The 22,338-nt window shown below is 46.0% G+C and overlaps 1 protein-coding gene across 2 annotated transcripts in view; it reads left to right on the plus strand.

Annotated features, from left to right (window-relative positions):
• The window catches only part of Ksr2 (kinase suppressor of ras 2), a 369,325-nt gene that overhangs the window by 291,570 nt on the left and 55,417 nt on the right, over window positions 1–22,338 (plus strand). For both annotated transcript variants that reach the window (XM_031337631.1, XM_031337630.1), the window contains exons 11-14: window positions 3,664–3,705; window positions 4,213–4,285; window positions 8,115–8,163; window positions 9,844–10,211. In XM_031337631.1, coding sequence (XP_031193491.1) covers window positions 3,664–3,705; window positions 4,213–4,285; window positions 8,115–8,163; window positions 9,844–10,211 — 532 coding nt within the window. The remainder of the gene's footprint in view (window positions 1–3,663; window positions 3,706–4,212; window positions 4,286–8,114; window positions 8,164–9,843; window positions 10,212–22,338) is intronic.

Genomic DNA, 22,338 nt, shown 5'->3' on the forward strand with positions numbered 1-22,338 from the left:
CCTACACACACATATGCCCATGAACTTACATGCATACACACACTCATACATTTACATGCATATACACACATGCACTTATATATATGCACACACACATATACTCATGCACTTGTACATGTACACATATCACATACATACACACTCATACACTTACATGCATGCACACACATATGCCCATGCATGCACACACATGTACACACAGATATGCTCATAAATCCATATGCACACAAACATATACTCATGTACCCACACATATGTACACACCACATACACACACTCACACACTTACATGCATGCATATACATATGTCCATGCACTTACCTGCATAAACACACTCATGCATTTACATGCATGCACACATATGCCCATGCACTTATAGACACATATTTACTCATGTCCATGCACACATGTACACACACATACATTTACACACATCCATATATATATGCTCATATACTTACATGCATGCACACACACTCATGCACCCCCCCATGCACTCACCCACTTACACATGTGCAAACATTCTCATGTACTTGCACACACACACACTCAGGCACTTACATACATGTACACACACATGCACTCACTTACACACATGCACACCACACCCAGAAATAGAAAATTCTGGTGTCTTAAAACAGGAGAAACCAGAAGTAAAGCCACCTCTGGTGGCCACAGCAAGATTTCCTTTTCTATTTCTTTTTCAGTCTTTTAGATATATGCAGTGTGTAGTTAGAAGGTCACCCTGTTACTCTCTAGCATCCCTATTTATCTCTCTCTGAATCTGTGATTGCATGTGTGTGCATGTGTGTGTATCAGAGGTGATATGATGTCCCACACTCACACCAGTCATTTTTGGCCAGCATGTCGACTACATCTGAGTCTCTGTATCAACTGTCACATGTCCCTCTAAGGGCCAGCAGAGTGCCTGAGATCCCACTTGGTCTTGGGTCATACCTTTCTTCTTCAGAACCCTGCTGCCAGGTTGCTATGTTATTATAGAGATTTATTCACTTGCTCTCAGTCTATCCATCTGCCAATCGGATGCAGTGCCATGAGAACAGGAATCTAGACTGCATCACTCATTCTGCGGCATAGCACAATGTTTGTTGAGTGACTACATGAATGTGCTAATGACTTAAATCCTATGTCCTTCCTAGGACTCTAGTTTCTCTTTGTCGAAGTGTGGTCTTGACCTTCAGAGGGCACCCATCTATTGGTTCATTAGCAAGCACCCATTAAGCACCTACTGTGTACCAGACATTCAGTGTAGAGCTATAAATAACCTGGTATAGCTCTGCTTTTAGAGTTCTGTCGCCTCTATAACAAATGATCCCAAACTGAACAGCTTAAACAGCACAAAGGCATCTTACATTTCTCAGGTTAGAGGCTCAGACCAGGTTTGATGGTGGAGAAGACTCCATGGCTCTCCACTCAGTGAGCTCCGGTCACCCTACATGCTATCTATGGGTTTGAACCACTTTCTTGTTTTGTTTTGCATTTTTTCCCCCTAGATCCTGGAAGCTGCCCACCCTCCTGTGCTTGTGCCCCTCCTCCTTCTGCCTGGGCCTCTGTGGTTACCTGTCTGTCTCTATCAACTTGCTCCTACAATAACCCAGGCTAGCCCTTGTAGCAAGAGCCCATTTAAACCCACCTGCAACGTCTGACATTCCAAGGCTATCCCAGAGTAGGAAATGAGCTAAGCCAAGAGCTTCTACTACTCCATAATCTTCAATAAAGGAGGTGATCTTAGTCATCAACAGATGTTTCCCACCTATGCTCGACAGGCCCTGGGCCTCTTGAGACACTGGTGTTTGCTCTCCGTCCTGACAGAGTGGAGTGTGTAAATCAGCTAGAGCCTCAAGGGGACTGTTTCATTTGCACCCGCCTCCCAACACACAGTTTAGCACTTGAGGCTATCTGGCTGTCCCTTGATTCTAAATCATTCTTGTCTGTTAGTTAAGAGAGCCAAGAGTCCGTTTTTCATTCCTGGTGAATGTGTTCATCTTGAGGATCCAGGGTTCCTTTTTCCTTATGAATATCACAGCCCAAGGATACCTATGTCCTTGGGTGACACGCATGCAGTCTTCACACATCTTCCCATACACTAAAGCATCTGTAGGTAATATGCAACATTAAGAACACTGCATGAATGCTGTGAATGTAGTTCTCGTGTATTGCTTAAGGACTCACAGCAGGAAAAAAATATACACATGGTTGGTACAGGTATAGTTTATTAAAGACTTGAGTCCTACATCAGCTAAGCCTGCTGACGAAGAAAAACAAGGCCCCAGATGTACTCAGAACCTACTGTCTACTTCTGTGCAGTGGTGGTCCCAGAACTGTGCACCTGGGACTGGCATTATCTGCATTTTGTCTGTGAACACCGAGACATGGAAAGGTTTGTTTGGATTTTATGAGGGACGTAAACAGAATGATCCCTGAATGCTGCAGGCTCAGCTTCCAGACTCCAGGCCCAGACCAGGGTCCTCATAGGGAGGAGTCAAGTTGTCAGTATCATTGTAGACATTCAAGCTGCTTCTGGTGCTGGATTCTGCAGTCCTGGCTTATATGTAAGCCCATCTCTGTGCTGGCTGGGCAAGGAGATAAGCTATCTGGCCTGCTCACACTCTCTGTACTGTACCTCGAAGGAGCAAGTGGCGAACTAGAAACCTTGGCCTTTGGCTCGAGGACCACAGGCAAAGTAAGTTGTCAAGAATCGGCCAGGGAGGTCTGGGAAACATCAATAAACATGGAAATTAAAGAGATTTAACCCACGCTTATGGTAAGTGGAGAAAGTCTTGCTCTCTGAAAGAGAAAACATAACAGAGACAGATGTTCTCACCCCAATCCCCAAGTCTGTGCCTGAAAGACAAGAGGATCGTGGTGGCTGCGATTAGGTCAAAGATTTTGAGGGCGCAGATTATGCTGCATTATGCTAAATTGGATCCCATAAGGGGCAGGCGAAAAGGTTAGCAGGAAGTGACATCAGAACAAAGCCAACACGGAAGAGAATTGCTGGATTGACAGTCTCTGTTGACAGCGCTTTCTACGGGAAACAAAGCACCTTCCCAAAAGACTTTAGGCTGGATCAGATTCTCCTGGGATTCCAAGCCATTCACTGCGGTTTGCAGCTCTTGAAGACTCATTTTGCCGCTCTAGCCTCTGATCTGTAAAGGGATCTGTTAGTGCTGATGGGAGTCACCTCATTCATTCTCTATTTATTACGGCGCAAAGAAGAAAACTCAATACAAATTTGGTGCTGAAAATTTGCATAAAGAATGTGTAAAAGCAAATATTATTTCAGATTATGGCTTCATGGTATGGTGTGTGTGTATATATGTGTATGTGTGTGCATATGTGCATGTGTGTGTGCATATATGTGTGTATGTGTGTGTGACTGTGCCTCTCAGAGAGTGTTACCTGATTTTATAGACTGTGAGATATTAAATGCTTGGGTGCTGTATGTTACTGCTCCCTTGTAATTCAGGGTGTCTGCCGAAGCGTGGACACTCTTGGGGTGGACAGAGAATGGTTGTATGGTAACAATGGGAAAGAGGCATGGTCCCCAGCACTCCCGGGTGGCTCAGTAACAATGGGAAAGAGGCATGGTCCCAGCACTCCCAGATGGCCCTTACACTGTTTCTTTCTGTCTTTTGCAAGCTTCCCACTACTACAAATACAAGCAACAGTTCATTTTTCCAGGTGAGTGTTCGGGAATTGGCCCTCTGAGAATCAGGGGTTTCAGGGGGCTGGCAAAGAGAAGCCAAGAGCAAGCAGGAGACTAGTGGGGTCTCTCTCTACACTCCGGGAAAATATCTGGACATGGACGAGGAGAAGCTAACAGTGGGAGATGCCAAAGGCACCAAGAGATGCAAGAATGTACCCAGCACAGCTGAGGCCTAGAGGGCCAGCCAGTCATGACTTGAGTTGATAGAGATGTGAACTGAGTGGTCCCCTTGACCCAAAGGGGAGTGAGAAGGATTTGGGAATGGGCAGCGGATGCTTAGGAATTTTGTCTAGCTCCATGGGCAGTGAGGACCAGTACTGTGCATCTACCCAGTAGATAAAGCCCAGGTGGGCGAGGCAGGGGGAAGGAATGCTGGCCAACACTGAAATCCATGTCACAGGGTAGGGTTGCTGACTGCTGTGTCTCTTGTGGGGGATAAGGGTCATGGTTTGATCTCTGTGTATGTGATCTCTGACTCACAGATGTGGTGCCTGTACCAGAGACGCCCACCAGGGCACCCCAAGTCATCCTGCATCCTGTCACCTCGAATACAATGTAAGTGATTTGGCCCCCTACCTTAAGCCTCAGTACCTTCAGCCTTCTCAATCTCTCTGCTGTCTATTTTCCTCTCACCTGGAGGATATGAGTCCAGAATAGAAAGGCATGGGGCAGATAGGAGGGGCCTTGCAGCCCACACTGAGAGAGAAGTGACAAGAAGCACTGTTAGCCCCCTTGAGCCAGCTCTTCCTGTGGCAACTGCAGTGTCTAGAAGTCACACCATCACCTCAAAGTGTCCTCTTCATGATTCCAGAGAATAGCTAGACCTCAGTTTATATCATGATCTCCTCTTTTTAAAAGGCCAGCCTGGTGGCACTTGCCCACCATCCTACATACTCGGGAGGTCGAAGCAAAGGAATTACAAGTTCAAAGCCAGCTTGGGCAACTTAGTGAGGCAATTTCAAATCCAGATATCTGAAAGGGGCTGAGGATGTACTTTGGTTGTGAGGCTCCAAATTCAGTCCTGAGTCCTGAGAGAGAGCAGGCAGGGAGAGGGGACAGGGTGAGAGAAAGAAAATGAGACAGAGAAAGGAAATACACAGTTTTCACCTGAGACCAACAAACCCTAGCCTGTCAGACAAATTCTGTCTGTTACTTGTTTTTATAAATAAAGTTTTATTGAAACACTGCCATGCTCACATGTTTATAGGGCCTTGGCTGGCTGGCTTCTCAGTACAGCAGGAGGGTTGAGGAGTGGTGAGGACGCATATGGCTTACAGAAGTGAAAACTACTGACTCTCTGGCCCCTTGCAGAAAGAGCCTGCCAGCTTCTGTTATTCATACCCCCATAAAATGAACAAAAGTTAATTTGGGAAATTTTAGAATATTCTGTGAATAAAGGAAGGGAAGCTTGCTGCTTGGAGATTCATCCTGCTAGAATGTTCTAGTGAGCTCTCTCATCCTGGTCATATATTTTTGATTTATGACAAAGGCAGTCACCACCCGTACAATCCTGTTTTATCTTTAATGGGGTAACACTGATTTTCCCATGTCATTCTGGGCTCTTCATAGGCAAGGTCTTGATGACTATAGAGTGATGTGGACTTCAGATCTTGCTGTAAACAACACAGCCACAGATGTGTGTGCATGCCCCAGATGACCAAGCCACCCTTTTTCCCTTTTGTGCGTGTGTCTAAAGTCTGGGGCATGCTGAGATGTGATGAGCTTCTCAACTTTCCTCTCCACTGGCTTGCTCTTTCTTCTCGCCTCCCTAATGGCTCCATCCCACTTGACCTGCATTAGGACTTCGCGAAGAGCTGGCGGCCTGGTGCATGTCTGAAATCAAAGGGGCAGTATCTTGCCAGCGGGTACTTTGGTGACCTAGATCTCTGGGTCTTTTCTCTGCCGCTCACAAACCAGCTCCAGGAGCTACACAGGATGAACTCCAAGTTATTAAGTAGGTAGCCAGAGTTGCAGGGAGCTGCCTGTCATCTGCTAAGTGTGTGAGAGGGGTGATGGGCAGGCAGACTGCGGAAGGGACTCACTGAATAGCCCTAGCAGCTGGAGTCCCGCCTTGCAACAGAAGCAGGTGGACTGCCCTTGAGTGGCTAGGCAAGGAGAGGGACGCCTGTGTCCTCACAGACTTCCATCCCACCTCCTAAGGCTGTAAATAATTGATGAACATGTGTCACCCACGACGACCCATCCCCTCCTGTTTATCTCTTGCACAGAGGTAGATTAACTCAGTCTGCAGGATCCTCAGCTCCCTGAGATCTGAAGGGAAACTTCCCCCACAATAGGATGGGTAGATGAAGTATCCAAATTTCCACCAGAAAGCTATAAAGGGGACATGGCTTTCCTGGTGATGGCTTGGTCCTACCTGTTCTCAGTTTTGTATGCGGTCAGTAGCCAAGCTGCTGTGTTCCCAGGACACTCCATTAAACAAACACACATTCTTTTTTTTTTCTTAAATTATTTTATTATTTAAATGCATTTTATATATCAAACAATAATATTAAGTATTTTGAGAATCAAGTAATACATAAAAATTTGTTTAACTTTTATAGTCATATCCTTTCATACCTTAAAAATATTATTAATGAACATGTAATACTATCCATAACTGAGGATCCTATATCTAATGTTGAATACTACATTGTTTCAAAACATACAAAATATTCTTTGGGAACTAAGCATAGTAAGATAGCACAAAATATTAAAAATGAATCATTAAGAAATATATTCAAAAGCCCTTTTATGATACCACCTGACATAGTGAGAGAGTATTTAAAATGCATTATATATCTGCAAACACACTCTTCAGTGTAGAAAGCTTTTTAAAACACTGACTGCACTCCACATCTCCCATCACAAGACTATGCATTTGATGGTACCTACACATTCTGAATACACAGGTTATTATACCGTCAACACACAGTGTGGCCTTAATACCCTTAGTGTGTCCACCCAACTCAAGACAAACCCTACACACAATGTTCTGCCACACTCGGACAGGTTTCTATCCAGCACCCGTGCTTAAAATGCAACCGAGGCTTTTGATCTTTGCACATGTGACACCCACGCCCACCCGTGTCTCCCCACCCAGGAAAGCTCTTCTTTTGAATCAACACATCTTGATTCCATGGGATTGGTCAAATTAAACTCCAACACCCATTGTCTGAGTCGCCATTTTATTGCTGTGAAGAGATGCTGTGACTGAGGCAACTCTCATAAAGGAAAACATTTAGTTGGGGCTGCATTATAGGTTCAGAGGCTTAGTCCATTATTATCATGGCAGCGGGCATGATGCTGGAGAAGTGTCTGAGAATGGCAGGTAGAAAGAGAAAGACAGACAGAGACACAGACAGACAGACAGAGACAGAGAGCTTATAGCTTACAACTCTCGGGCCATGCTGTCACTGAGGGAAGTCAGGGCAGGAACTCAAGGCAGGAACCTGGAGGCAGGAGCTGATGCAGAGGCACTGTCTTGTTCCCTGTTGCTTGCTCTGCTTTCCTCATTACACAACTCAGGACAACCTGCCCAGGGGATGATGCCACCCACAGTGGGCTGGGCCCTCCCATGTCAATCATTATTCAAAAAAAAAAAAAAAAAAGCTATCTGATGGAGGCATTTCTCATGTGAGGCTACTCTTCCCAAATAACTCTTAGCTTGTGTCAATTTAAAAACAACAACAACAACAACTAACCATCATAGGTAGCTCTTAACCCTGAATAACTCCAACTCCAACTCCAGGGATGAGCTAGTCTTCGACTTTAATAGGTACCACAGGCATGTGCACGTACACAGACACATATTGAAAACTAAAATTAAACTTTTTTTTTTTGTAAAAAGACCATCCTAGCCAGGCAGTGATGGTGCACGCCTTTAATCCCAGCACTTGGGAGGCAGAGGCAGGCGAATTTCTGAGTTGGAGGCCAGCCTGGTCTACAGAGTGAGTTCCAGGACAGCCAGGGCTATACAGAGAAACCCTGTCTCTGGAAAAAAAAAAAAAAAAAAAAGACCGTCCTGGGAGACTCTGACACTGAGGTTTAGAAACGTGATTTTATTCTTTCCTGATGTACATTTAGACCTCAGACGGTTTGCTCCCCTGTGATGTTTTGCCTGATTAAAAGGAGGCTGCTACACTAATTTAAACTGAAGCCATATAGCGAGCCCTGAGCAAACCAGGAGAATTTGTGTTTAAACAATGGACTTGTGAGCTCTCTCTGTGCTCCACTGTGGGTTGTAGACCCAGGTGTTGAAACAATTTGGGGGAAGGAAGGTTCTGTGGCCATGATGTACCATTTTAGAATTCCTGAGCATGGCTCACCTCAACCCAGGGTTCCAAGGATCATGGGTAGTTTTTGTTTTTCTCTTATTTTCCAGCTTGGAAGGAAATCCATTACTTCAAATTGAAGTGGAACCAACCTCCGAGGTGAGAATTGAAGGCTGGAAAGTGGCTTTTGCTTGAGGTTGGCAGGTTTGGCTGATGTCATTGGTGACGCAGAGGGCTGGGGGTAGGGGCGGTGCACAGTGGCTGCTTGATGGATGTCCTCACTCTAGGACAATTAAGGAGCTGTAGCCCCTCCAGGCGCTGAGCCTAATGGGCCGTTCTACTGTGTGCATCCTGACAGAGCCAGTTGGAGGGAAATTGGCCTGGGATTTTCATTCTTAGGTAAAGAATTAGCTCAGGACTAGGCAGCCATCAGAGGGATATGCCTCAGTGCCTTCGAAATAACATACAGGAGCAGGTGGGAGCCTTCAGTATGCCGGCTTGGCAGTGCAGCGAGGAAGTTCTGGGTTTCCATCCATCTGTGGAGACTGTTGAAGGAGTAAAGATATGTCCTGACGACTGACCATTGGAGATGTCATCTTGATCCTACTGTGTGCCCTGAACTAAAAGGGCTAGAAGCAGGACTCTGGGGAGAAAAGTCCCAAATTCCATCCCTAGATAGTAGGAGTCCCTTAGAACTGATCGATTCTGGAAGCCGAAGTGTCCTGGCTTGATTCTCCTCAGTGTGATATGAGTTAGCCAGCTCATAGACTTGGGGTCACTTTCTGAGGTCATCTTACCAGGACCTCTAGCACTTCCCACTGGGTTTGGGACCTGCTTCCCCCCCCACATGTTATAAAAGAGTCCAATAGGCAAGACACCTCCGCGTTTAGACATGACTAACTCTATGTATCCTTCCTTGACTGCTCACAACCCCAAGAGTCATATGGTTAAAATCCAGGTCTCACTGCAGACCTGCAGGTGCTGACTTGGTAGATATGGGTGGGACCTGACAATGTTACTCTAGTAACCCGAGAGAATGTTTGATGTAGGCAGCCAGACTGGAACTGGGAACTGCAAAATTCATCGCCTCATTTAAAACTCCACACCACCCCCTGGGAAAAATCTATCTTCCCCTTTTTAGTGAGATGAGGAAAGCTCAGTGAAGTGGGCCAATTCCTCCAAGGTCACACAGGCTAGGGGCCGGCTCACTAGCTCTGAGTGTTCAGCATATCGTCTTAGCATATCATCTGTTCTGGTGTCTCCCAGCCACCTGGTCTTAAAAGAGCCACAGAGCTTAGAATTATGACCTCTGCCAATCTTTGAATCAATTCCAAATTCCCCTGGAGGAAACTGACAGAGTCCATGTTGATGGTTGTCCAGTGTCACATGAAAACACACTGTATAATCCATCTTTGTTGTGGAGTCACATACTATTAGGTAAGTCAAATCACGTCTGGTAGAATTGGAAGGACGTTGGATTGCAGGGATCCAGAAATCTGTCCCTCTGCTTGGCTGTGATCCAGAGTGAGGACCTCCCAGGGTGGCCAACAGCCCAGTTTGCACAGGATTGATGGGTGTCACTTTCAGTGTGAAAACTACAAAGGCAGTGGTTGGTCCCCTTAGCTTTTCTCCTCTCTTCACACGAGACAGTGGGACCACTTGATGCTTCTTTAAGACCTTCACTGTGGTTTGATTCTAATTCAAAGATACCTGGGGCATCTGCTGTCTATGTATGGGGATGTACCCTGATCTCTACAGCACACATGGTACCCAACAGATCCCTGGGGAGGGCAGAGCTGGGGTGGCCATGACTCTGAGCCTTCTCCCTTCTGGCCATAGAATGAAGAGAGCCACAATGAAGCGGAGGAGTCTGAGGATGAATTTGAAGAGATGAACCTGTCCCTTCTCTCAGCCCGGAGCTTCCCACGCAAGGCTAGCCAGACCAGCATCTTCCTTCAGGAATGGGACATCCCGTTTGAACAGCTAGAGATTGGGGAGCTCATCGGGAAGGGTCGCTTCGGGCAGGTTTACCATGGACGCTGGCACGGCGAGGTGGCCATCCGGTTGATTGACATAGAGAGGGACAATGAGGACCAGCTCAAGGCCTTCAAGCGGGAAGTGATGGCCTACAGGCAGACGAGGCATGAGAACGTGGTGCTCTTCATGGGAGCCTGCATGAGCCCACCCCACTTGGCCATCATCACCAGGTCAGTCCCTCGGGCTCTGATGGGGACGTCTCCAGGCTTTGTACATGTACTTCAGGTCCTCCATCCATGGCTCCCTCACAATCCTTTAAGCCTCCAGAAATGCCTTTAGGGCTTTATGGCTATCTGGGAAGATTAATGCATGGGGAGCCATAAAAGCCAGGCATGAACCTACCTTGCACAGGTACATCTCTGACACATGTCTCATTATGTAAAATGAATGGTTTGCTTTAGACACAGGTTGGCCAGCTGTGTGACACGCCCAGTGCTATGCATGAATCAGCCTCATAGGCAACAAAGGTTCACCTTAGCAAGTTAGTTCTGCTATTATTGGACAAAAGCAGTCATAAATGATATATGGGTGAATTTGCATGACAGTGTTGCAATAAAACTTTATTTACAAACCCAAGTAGTTGGCCAGCTCTGCCCCACAGTTTGATCTGAGATGCTGATTACTGTGATAGTGGCTCTTGATGTTTTATACTGTTTGTGGAGCTGTTAATGCCGCCATTCTGAGTATCCTACATTTGTGGTCTGTAGGGGTATGGGGCTGGAGTGGGGGAGGGTAGTTAATAGAGATTGACTTTAAGAAAATGGGAGATGACATCTGATGTAAAATATTGTCCTTCCTACATTTGTAAACTCCTATACATGACATGTGAATATACATATATGCCTCCCAAAAGCTGGGTATATGGGTTCATCAGTACCTGAGTCTGATCCCAGGATGTGTATGTATGTATGCATGCATGCATGTATGTATGTATGTATGTATGTATATATATATTTATATGTATGTGTGTGTGTGTGTGTGTGTGTGTGTGTGTGTGTGGTGATGTGTTCCAAACATGGGAACAGCAAGACAGATGGATTCCTGGGGCTGACTGTTGAGCCAGCTTAGCCTACTCAGAGAGCCCCAAGTTCCATGAGAGACCCTGTCTCACAAGAACAAGGTGAACAGTACCTGAGAAAGGCCAACCAAGGTTGTCCTCTGGCCTCTATGTACACATGCATATGCCTACGTGCACACACAAACTCACATATATACACACACATACAAGAAGAGGGCACATAGTGGTGACCTTCCCAGGGAGATGAGACAAGCTTCGGAAAAGCAAAGTGCCATTGGTTGTGGTTGAACACCTGTGAAGCCATCTTTGGTGTGTTTCTAAATCTTCCATTACATTAGTCAGAACTGGCTACAGCTGCAAGATTCTTGGTGTAGCCTGGGATGCCAAGCAGAGCCTTCTGGTTCTGGGATACAGCTCGAGTAGGAAAGTCTGGCATGAGTTACTCCTCCGCGGTGGAAGGTGTTGGAGCAAGGGCTGCAGGCTCAGCTAAGGCAGTATGTTCCATTGATTAGACTTTGGTGGCCGGAGAATTATCATGTCTTGTGTATCAAATGCCAAGTGCCTTGGAAAATTGGGGATAGAGGCCTGTGGCTCTCCTTAAACCAGTGTGAAGACAGGGGCTCTCATGTGTACTTAAGACAGAAGTGGCTCTCAAATCATCGATTCGGGGACCAGGCTATTGTGATCGAGGGTATGGGTCTTTGATACTGCATAAACAACTAACTCTGCAGCTCTGTGGCTTCCCTCTGTCCTGGAGATATCCTGGACTGAGCCCCGTTCTGTGGCTATGCAGCTGGCAACATAGAGGAGCCAGTCAGTTGTAGATGCCTTTGTTTATCCATCTGCTGGTGGGTACTGTCAGCTGGGGTGCCTCAGTTATGCTGCACTCCATTTCCAGCTCAGTCATACCCATGGTGGTCTCTGGTTCCCAAGCACAGCAAGGAGTCAAAGGCTAAATGCAGATGTACTTTCCATGCCCCTCTTGCCATGCCCTGTCTGGCATCTCCCGTGGTCAGCTGGATTCAAGTGATGGAGAAAGTTGTTCTCTGAATGGCAGACTCTGTAGGGAGAGGACCGTACATGGTCATTTTTACAGCCCTCTTCAGGGACCTCCCTGTGTGTACTTTATTTCTCTCTCATCAGGAAGCAACTTCTCTCTCCCAGAAGTAAGGAGCCCTTCACTTGTGATATACAAGTCTGGTGACCCATGGATCTCAGGGACCCATCTCTCCCTCCTTCTTCCAAACTGTGGCTCATTGCACAGTGTACAGACCTCGCTAACAGCCTCAGTAAATGAGTGGCCATTATGGAAATGCACTGCTCATCCCTCAAGCCCAGCTGCACTGCAGCCTTCTGTTCTGTGACAGAACTCTGAGCCCCCTCTCCACGTGCCATAACAACTCACAGATCTCCCAAAGCATCCAACCTTTTCCTGGCAATAATAATAATAATAATAACAACAACAACAACAACAACAACAACAACAACAACAACATCCCTGGCAGCTTTGGGACATATAATTTGTCTGTGAAGTATTTGGTATTTTGTGTGAGGATGCCAGATGAGCCCTGAAGAAGAAACATTCATTCCAAGGTTGTTGCAGTGTTACAGATTTATCATGGGAAAGCTCGGTGTGTGCCCCATTTAGCTCCATCTACTTGTTGGTCCTTAAGAGTAGCCATCTGAACATTCTGCTTGCAACCAGACATCTGAGTAATTAGATTAATCATCTGCATTCACATGATTGACTGTTAGAGATCAGTTGTTGGAGGCTAGCCAACCGACTAGAACAATTCTGGGACCTTGGTTTTATTTTTACAGGGAGTATAAGACCAGATAATTATCTGGCATATTCTAGAAAAATTGACAATGATGTATTCTAGCCAATTACTTAGTAATTATCATCAGAGCTAACAAGTATTTCTGAGCTTGGTCTCCTTGTAAAGCCATATGTTTGGCTCTCAGGAAGTGAACAATAACTAGTTAGTTATTGAATCACTGTAGCTGCAGACAATTCAAATCTGGATGACTAAATTATTTTACGATTGGGTCATTATGGAATTACTGCAAAGCAGTCAGAAGCCTGCACAGTTGCTCATGCTGAAAACGTCAAGTGGCATTGAAGGGCCAACTGTGAAGGATTTGATTGACAGCAGCCTCCATCCTTCAGCCCAGCTGTGGGGTTTCCCGAGCCTCAGTTTCTGCATCTGTGGGATGAGTAGGCTGAAGCAGGTGTTTGTCCCAAGTCTGAAAAAAATGCTTTGGACCTCTGGGAATGAGCTGTCTGCAACACTGCTAGGAATAGCTTGGAGCATCGGCTTTTTGGGAGATGTCTGTCTTGACCTCATACATCCACTGAGGGAGCAAGGCCTCTCAGATGTAGATTCCTGGAAGCTACTGTGTTTGGTTGCTATCAAGTTACCCTAACTCTGTGACATCAGATAGTACACCCTGGGTCCTTGACAGTTATGAAGGCTTGAGACTCACTAGACTGATGTGGAGGCATGGTCTGAAGCAGAGGTGTGGTGCGGTAGAGGTGTGGTCTGAGGTGGAGGGGACCCATCTTACTGCCTTTTCCACCATGGCTTCTGGCTTCTTCCTCCATTTCGAGGCCAGTAGCAACAGGGAGCCTTATTTCTATGGTTATATCAACTGCTTGGTCAGACCTTCTTTGGCTTCCCATGTGATGGGACAGTTATGTTTAGGGCCCACCCAGATCATCTGGAATCACCTGCACATTTTTAAAGTCCCCCTTCGACATTCAAGGTGTAGTCTGCATCTCCAGGAACTATGACCTAGATTGCTCTATGGGTCATTCTTATAAAAAGTAGCATTGAGCTTAGTTTGACTGAGCCCGGGCATGTCCGGCAGGTGCAAGGGCTCTGATGCTAGAAGACCAGTGGGGAGCAATGGAGGAGGGAGAAAGAACTAGGAAAAGGGACACTGAGATGCTGGGTCACTGCAAGGCCACATAGGTTCTGGGCAGGAGTGCGGAGTTTGAGAAACTATAGCATGGCTGTGTTTGCTGCTCTGGGATTTCCTACAGGCCATGCCAGTGGCTCTTCTTGCCCTTAGCTGTTTGACTGAGTGTGTTCAAATCCCTGTTGCAGAGCAGTGGTGGTCAGAGAGAAGTGAGTAGGGTACCATCTTGGATACTGACTTGATATTTTCCACCTATGTAGGTACCCAGGAAAAATTATCCCTGCTTCCTTTGCATTTAGGTCATCAGGACACATTGCTAGGAATGGTAGTAAGAGGAAACAAGTAGAGAGGTGCTGTGTAAATACTGTGGGGGAGGAGTTTTTAAAACTTCTCTTTTGGCACATGCCATTGGTTCCCTCCCCGGGTTCTGGAGTCCTGAGGATGTCTGGAGTTCTGTAAGGATGACCTGGGACCAGGAAGCAGTGAAATCCCAGAGGCCTCATTCACGACATTTAAATCCAGCACACAACAGGAGCTCATCCACAGATTATGTCCAACTCCCAATCTCCTCTGTTTCTCAGGCTTTCAAATCCAATCACATCACGCTGTCAGATCCGACAGACAGGCAAATAGGTCCACAGCCTCTCTCAGCTGCTCCTGGAGACGGTTCACTTAGTGCTTGGATGAGATTTTAGCTTGCTTTTTTTTCCCCCCTGTAACTTGGGGGCTTGTGTCTTTTGAGTTTGTTTCCTTTCTTCAGACCAGTTTTGAGTGTCCTAAATATAACATGTATAACATGCAAGAATTTGGGGTGAGAGAGGCTGAGCCATGAAGATTTTATACCCCCCAACACACACACACACACACACACACACACACATAGACACACACACACACACACACACACACACGCATGCATGTACACGCACACGCACACACACACCATCCAGTGGTTTTGCATTCCTTTAGTGTTTAGAAAGGGCTGAATTGCTTTCCTTTTATGAATCTCAGCTGAAAGGACTTTTTTTTTGTCAGCGGCTGCCTTTAATTGTGTGCCTTGCAGGACTTTTGTGGAGGAAGGCGCTATAAATGCCCATCGTCATCAGTGCCATTAGATTAGCATCCTCCTGCATACGATTGCTTATGCCCAACTATAGACAGTCACCTGACCAGTGGAAGCCTCTGCCTGGCTGAGGATCATCACCTCTTTCTGGTCACTGCTCCATCATGTCTCCAAGATGCTGGATCCATGTGTGTGACATCTGTCATCACTTCAGAAGTATTTTGTCTTACTGCCCAGGAGATAACTCGGAGGTTGTTAAAAATACAAACCAGATAAAGAATAACTCTGCACATAACTGAGCCAGCTAGAGAGAACCCCATGTATGATGTGGGTGTTCTTTGCCAAGTAAGTGGCAAACCAGGAAATGCTCAGGGGTCGGGTGGGGAGAAAGGCTCACTAGGTAGTGTGAATACCCAAGCTGGAGTTGCAGAATCCATGTACAGTCGCCACATGTGCAGGTGATCCTAGCATGTTGGTTGGAAGGGGCAGAGAGGGGAGGACCCCAGGAATCTCAGGCCAAGCAGTATAGACTAATGTGTGAGCTCCCGGTTAGTGACAGACCCTGTCTCAAAGGAGGTGGATAGTGGGCAAGGATGACTCCTGGAATTGATTTCTGATCTGTCTGTGCACATGTATACATATGTGGGCAAAACATAAAAACAAGTCCAAAAATTCAACCAAACAAACAAACAAAAAAAGAGATAAAAATGATCCAGATTGGGTGTTTTCTGTTTGTGGAGAGATGATCCATGCCCTTACACACACTAGAGTCAGAGGTGCCTTCACCTAGCTGTGGGAAGAGAAAAGGCAAAAACGTTCGCAATGGAGGGTGCCATGTGCCCACAAGCACCCCATGTCCCTCTGCATGGACACCATTGGCTCAGACCGAAGTCCTTGTATATCCATTGGCAAGAGAGGCTCAGAAACAGCAGTGTTCCTCCCAGGAAAAATAAAATGGGTCTAATAAATAGCCAGGAGGTATTGGGGCGAGCCTTGAAAGGTTAGCCCCACCCCTGGTTCCTGTTTGGCTCTTCCTGCATGCTTGACTGTCACTACATGGCCGGCCCTCTAGTCCCAACATGAACACTGCCACCTCTCTTCCTTTCTAGAAAGCTCTGTTAAGTGCCCTAGTTGACATCTGTGATTTCTCCTGAACACTGCACTCATGGTAAAGTTTTCTTTGTTCTAGTTCAGATTTCTTCCCTCCTTTCCCACTTGTTGCAGTTTCTTCATTTATAAAATTGCTGTGGTGTTTACATCTCTTGGAAGATAGGGACAAGAATTAGATAGATATCTCTGGACCAAAGAGACAGCTCACTGGGTAAAGGTGCCCGCCACCAAGCTTGACAGGTTGAGTTCCGTCCCTGTAATCCACATGGTAGAAAAACTGACTCCTGCAAGCTGTCCTCTGTCTGAGCTACACACACACACACACACACACACACACACACACACACACAGTCTCCCCAGATCTGCAGGAGGCTGAGGAGACAAGAACACTGTAAGCTCTAAGACTGCTTGGCGTCAGAGCAAGGTCAAGGCCAACCTAGATAGCTTAGTGAAACCTTGTCTCAAAAATACAAAATAGAGAAAGAAGAGAAAGACTTGGGGCTAAGAATGTAATATCCACAAAGTTCAATTCTAAGTATCACGAGAAAGAAAGGAAGAGAGGGAGGGAGGAAAAGAGGAAAAGAAGGAAGGAAGGAAGGAGGAAGGAAGGAAGGAAAGAAAAAAGAAAGGGAAAGAAAGAAAAAGAGAGCGAGACAGACAGACAGACACACAGACACGGATAAGACATTCAATGCAAAAAGGCAAAAGCAGTGTTTGCAGCTAAAGGTTTGCTGTAGCTCTGGATGGGTTATTTTTGTTTCTTTATTAAAAATGTGAGGGATAAAAGTTCTATTTTGGTTCCTCATTTCAGATGGTTTTCAGTCTAACATGGAGGGTAGGCTGTGCCCTATGCAGAGGGTCAGGAGTCTACTGCAAGACTGGTCCCTCAACAGTGGCAGCCAGGAAGCAGAGAAAGGTAGCGGGAAGTGCAGAAGGCCAACTTTTAAAAGCCCCACAAGGAGTGCCTTACTTCTTTCAGCCAGGCCCAGCTCTCAGAGATTCCATAACTTTCAAAATAGCACCCCAAGCCAGGAAGTGAGCAGGCCTTCAAGTCATAGGGGCATGAGGACATTTCAGCTTCAAACCACACCCATGTGTTCCTTGATGATGTGGTTGTACAAAGGGCTATAGGGATAATAGCGTCTGGGAGAAGTAGGGTGCCTTTCTTGGCACCACAAACATGAAGTGTGGTGCTAATTGAATGACACATGGTGATGCTGGGCTTGGAGGACTCAGCTTCCTGTCTGACCTCTGCCCCTGGCTGGTCCCTTGGCTGTGTGGCTTCTCTCCCCTCACTGCTCGGCCATCCTAAGGGAAGGTGTGGAATGATGAGCTGCGTCCACTGGTCTCCAGCTGAGCAGAGAGCTTGGAGCTAGAAATAGCCATTCGTGAGTCATCTGGGTGGACGTGGTGATGGAAGCCGTAGGCCTCAGTAGCTGAGGTCATCCAGGGAGGCAAGAAGGGTCACCCGAGGACAAAGGCTGGGGCACCTGTCACTCTGAGTGGTCCCATGGAGACGGCTCAACCTGTGGAAGGAACAGGAGATAGCTGTCTGAGTGGTGGGGGCAGCCGGAAGGCGGCATAGCCGGGAAAGCCACCTGAAGTCACAGCCACAGTTAGCATCCCAAGTTGTTTCCTGATGTGTTCTTATTGGGCAGGGTGTGGCTCGCCCCGTCACCATGGTCATAGTTATCTTGCTTCTTTGTTGGTGTGCTCACCTTTTGACTTTTATTCCCTGCATCCCCTTCCCAACATTAGAACACAGTCCTAAGAGGACCAGGGTTCAGCTGTTTGGCTTGTTTCTGTATCTTCAGCCCCCAATCAGGCCATTTTCATGTACTTATCAGATTAATGATTAACAATTATATATGTGTATATGTATATTTGTACAGATGTATATATGCATATATGTATATGTATATATGAATACATGTATGTATACATATGTATATATGTATAGTGTATGTGTAAATGTATATATGTATATGTATATGTATAAATATATGTGTATATATATGCATATATATATATGTACACATGTACACATGTATATATGTATATGTGTATGTATAAATATATGTGTATATATATGCATATATGTATATGTATATATGTATACATGTATATGTGTATGTGTAAATGTACATATGTGTACATGTATATGTATGCATGTATATTATGTGCATATATATTTATGTATATTCCTAGTCTGTGTAGCCTGTGCCTCTGGGCAAGTGTAGCAGGAATGGAATTCTTTGATTTGAGTTTCTAAAGAGTGGCAATGTATAGAATTAGAGTCTGGACTCGGGGGTTGGGCTAAGGGATGGAAGGACAGATATGGTGACAGAAAGATGCTAGCAGTGTGATAGTAATGCAATACAATGACTCGAGGACACTTGCCCCAGACATCCATCATATGCAGATCTATGTGCTTGAAGCTGGGACTTCTTAGAAGATGATCCATGCTCTCATGGGACTCATAGGTATCATTCACTGGCTGAGTCCCCTGTGTTGTTATGGACTATGCCATGACCCAGAGCTGGCCCGTTATTCAAACAAGTAACTACCGAATGGGTAAGATAGGAGTGTCACTGGGCTGTCAGAGTACCCATGTTTGATCCCCAGTACCCACATAAAAGCCAAGTATAGTGACAACATGCCTGTGATCCCGGTGCTGCTGAGACAGAGACAGGAAGAATCTAGCCAGTCTAGAGATCCAGGCTCAGTCTGGTCACTCAGTGAACTCCAGATTCAGCAAGAGATCCTGCCTCAAAAAACAGGATGGAAAGCAGGAAAGATATCTGGCCTATGGCTTTTGTGCACACACACACACAAACACACATATATACCCACATATACACAAACACACATCTATACACATATACACACAAACACATATATACACATATACATACAAACACATATACACACATATATACAGATTTACACACAAACACACATGCATACACACACATTCATACATACAGATACACACACATATACACAGATACATACATACATACAAATACATATACATGCATGCACACAAACACACATGCATATATATACATACAGATACATACATACACACAAATACATATACACACATGCACACACATGCATACAAACACATACATATACATACATGCAGATACACACATACAAACACATATATATACATATATTTACAAACACATATACACACACAAACACATATAAATAAAATACATATACATACATATATACATGCACTCATACACACAAACACACACATGCATATATACACATAGATACACACATACATACATATACACAAATATATATACACACATGCACACATACATACATGTAAACACACATACATACACACATGTATAAATATACACACACATACACACATATATACATACACACATACACACACACATTCATGAACACACAATGGTGTTATTCCTAGTAGAAAGGCTAACATGGCAAAAGCCCACCCTGGCCTGGAGTGGATGGGACATAGGAGAAGCTGAGGAAACCAGTGACCCATTTTAAAGAACCTAGCAATGGAGACTGAGGAGTTTGAGTCTCTCTGTAAAGATGAAAGGGAAGCCATCTGAGGATATAACCTGAGAGGTGGCACGGTCTAGTTGAGTTATTAGGGAGCCCACTGGGGGCATCCCTCACATCAGGAGTCCTCCAGGTAGGATGTCTGATGTGCTCCTCTCCCACCCATGGCGTGGACAGTCGCTGTTGGTCCTAATCAGAAAAGAGCAGGCATGCTTACAGGTTTCAGTATCCTGGCTCCTAAAACCTAGTTGGCCTGTCTCGGTTTGGGGAGAGTGGCAGCAAGCTGGCATCTTCTGGAATCACAAGTGTTCTCAACAGCTTTCACTATTTCCCATAGTTAAAAATAGCCTGATGCGTTCCTACGTTTTGAAGGCAAGCATCAGGCCTTTCACGCGTGTTCCAGAGAGTTTCAGGATGGTTTCCACTGTGTTGCTGACAGGCAGTGGTTAAACAATGATGGGGGAGTCTATACTACAGAGGGCCTCATGGAGAGAGACAGAGTTGGAATGAACACCCTCCGGGGCCTCCCCCTTCCTCACCCTCCACCCCCGTTCATCTGTTTGTTTGTCTGTAATGGTGGTGGGATGGGGTGAATAGCATCTACTTCAGAGGACCTTTCAAATGACGCAGGAGGCAGAGGGAAACAACAGACCTTCCAGTATCTGTAGGAAGATTGACCAGATGGCAGGGGATTGGCTTTTAGTTATAATTTTGCTCAAGGGCACCAGGTTGGCATAAAGCTCTGATCTGAGTGTGTTTCCAGCTTGTGGGCTCCCACATTTGGCTCGATGTCTTCCCAACCCAGTTCCTATTGCCCAGTCCCTGCTCCATTTTTGCTTTGGCCCCATCTGATTGTGTTTAAGATAATTAAGCCCATCTATCAAATAATAAATAGATATTGACCGTTTGTCACAGTGAGTATGAGGATGGATTGAACACCGTGACTCTGTTCCTCTGGATCAATGGGAGCCACGGGGCTAGATAAATCCTGATCATGACTGACAAGAGGAAAATCAATAGTGGTATTAATATATGCACCCAGACCATCGATCTTCCAGTTGAAAGTGGGACTGAGTTAGATAGAGGAACCAGAGATGGGAGGGGAGACAGACAGACAGACCAACTGGCTGAGGATCTCAGATATGAAGTAGCCACTCTGTGATTATGAGTGTGCATAAGAAGGTGGTGTGTGTGTGTGTGTGGATTCTTAAAGAGAAGCAAATACTCAGTATTTATGTTTCCCCTTCTTTGCTCAGAAATCTTTTGCCAGTGGGCAGCGTGGTTTTTCTGGTTCTTGGCCCTGGGATGCTGTGGGAAGAGAAGAGAGAGGAGAAAACTGTATGGATTATCGGGGATTCCACATGCTAGGGTCAAAGAGATTGCTGTGTACCATTTGCCTGGGAAGCAGGGTCAGAAGATTAGGGATGTGTGATTACTGAGTGTGTGGTCCCTCTGAGACTGGCAGAGAACCTTAGTAAGCTGGCCTCTAAGAGCACCTGTGTCAGGATATTAGAATCCTGGGCCTGACTCTCATATATGAATGTGTGTCAGAATGCCTTAGACAAGTTCTCAACCCTCCTAATGCTGGGACCCTTTAATATGGTTCCTCATGTTGCGGTGACTCCCCCCACCATAAAATTATTTTATTGCTACCTCATAACTGTAATTTTGCTGCTGATATGAAGTGTAATATAAATATCTGTGTTTTCTGGTAGCCTTAGGTGACCCCTGTGAAAGGGTCATTTGATACTCCCCCTCCCCCCAAAAAAAGGGTTATTACCCACAGATTGAGAACCACTTCCCTGGGGGAGGTTTCTAAAAGCTGATTGCTTCTCTGTCCATCCAGAAGTTCTGGTCCCTGTGACAAGGCCCAAGGCTTTGCATCAGTGGGGTGTGTGAACTGGTGGCAGTGAGAAGTGCCCCAGTCTCAGTACTGGGATGCAGGTGTGTATGTGTGTGACGATCTGTGGACGACTTGCTGAAGCTGGTCTTTCCCTTTCATCGGGAGTCTCAGGGATCAAACATGACGTATGAGGCTTGGCAGCAGGCACCTTTGCCCACCAAGCCATTGAGACAGCCCCCAGGGGCCAATGTTTTCAACAGGATCCAAGGGTCCTATCAAGTGATGGGGCTCAGCAGGATGGGCGAACTTTACTTTGAGCAGCAGTAGCCCCAGGCTCAGGCAGAAGAGGAGATCTTGAAAGGTGTTTGATCACAGGACAATAGTGGGCTGGATAAGGCAGGGAGAAGGTCATCCCGGAATCTGAAACAATCCTGCATGGGGACAGTCAACCTTCCAGGGCCTGGGAACTGAAAAAAAAAAAAAAAAAAAAAACCTTCAGGACACTGGCAACCTTAGCATCGGGTTCGCCATTGGTACCAACTTCCTGCCCCATGGGACATTGCGAAGTCTGACAGTTCCACCTATGGCCCAGGGAGCAATCTGTGTCCATTTCCAGGAGGAGTCACAGGTCACTCAGGCGTGGGGCTCCTCACCCTCTCAGTCAGGTGGTCAGAGAGGCTGCCTTGGTGTAGAGAGGGAGTATCATAGAGGGCGTAGGGCACATCTGGGAGGGCATCCTGGGAGGGCACATCTGGGAGGGCATCCTGGGAGGGCACATCTGGG

This window comes from Mastomys coucha, unplaced genomic scaffold, assembly GCF_008632895.1.
Source record: "Mastomys coucha isolate ucsf_1 unplaced genomic scaffold, UCSF_Mcou_1 pScaffold22, whole genome shotgun sequence".
Lineage (NCBI taxonomy): Eukaryota > Metazoa > Chordata > Mammalia > Rodentia > Muridae > Mastomys > Mastomys coucha.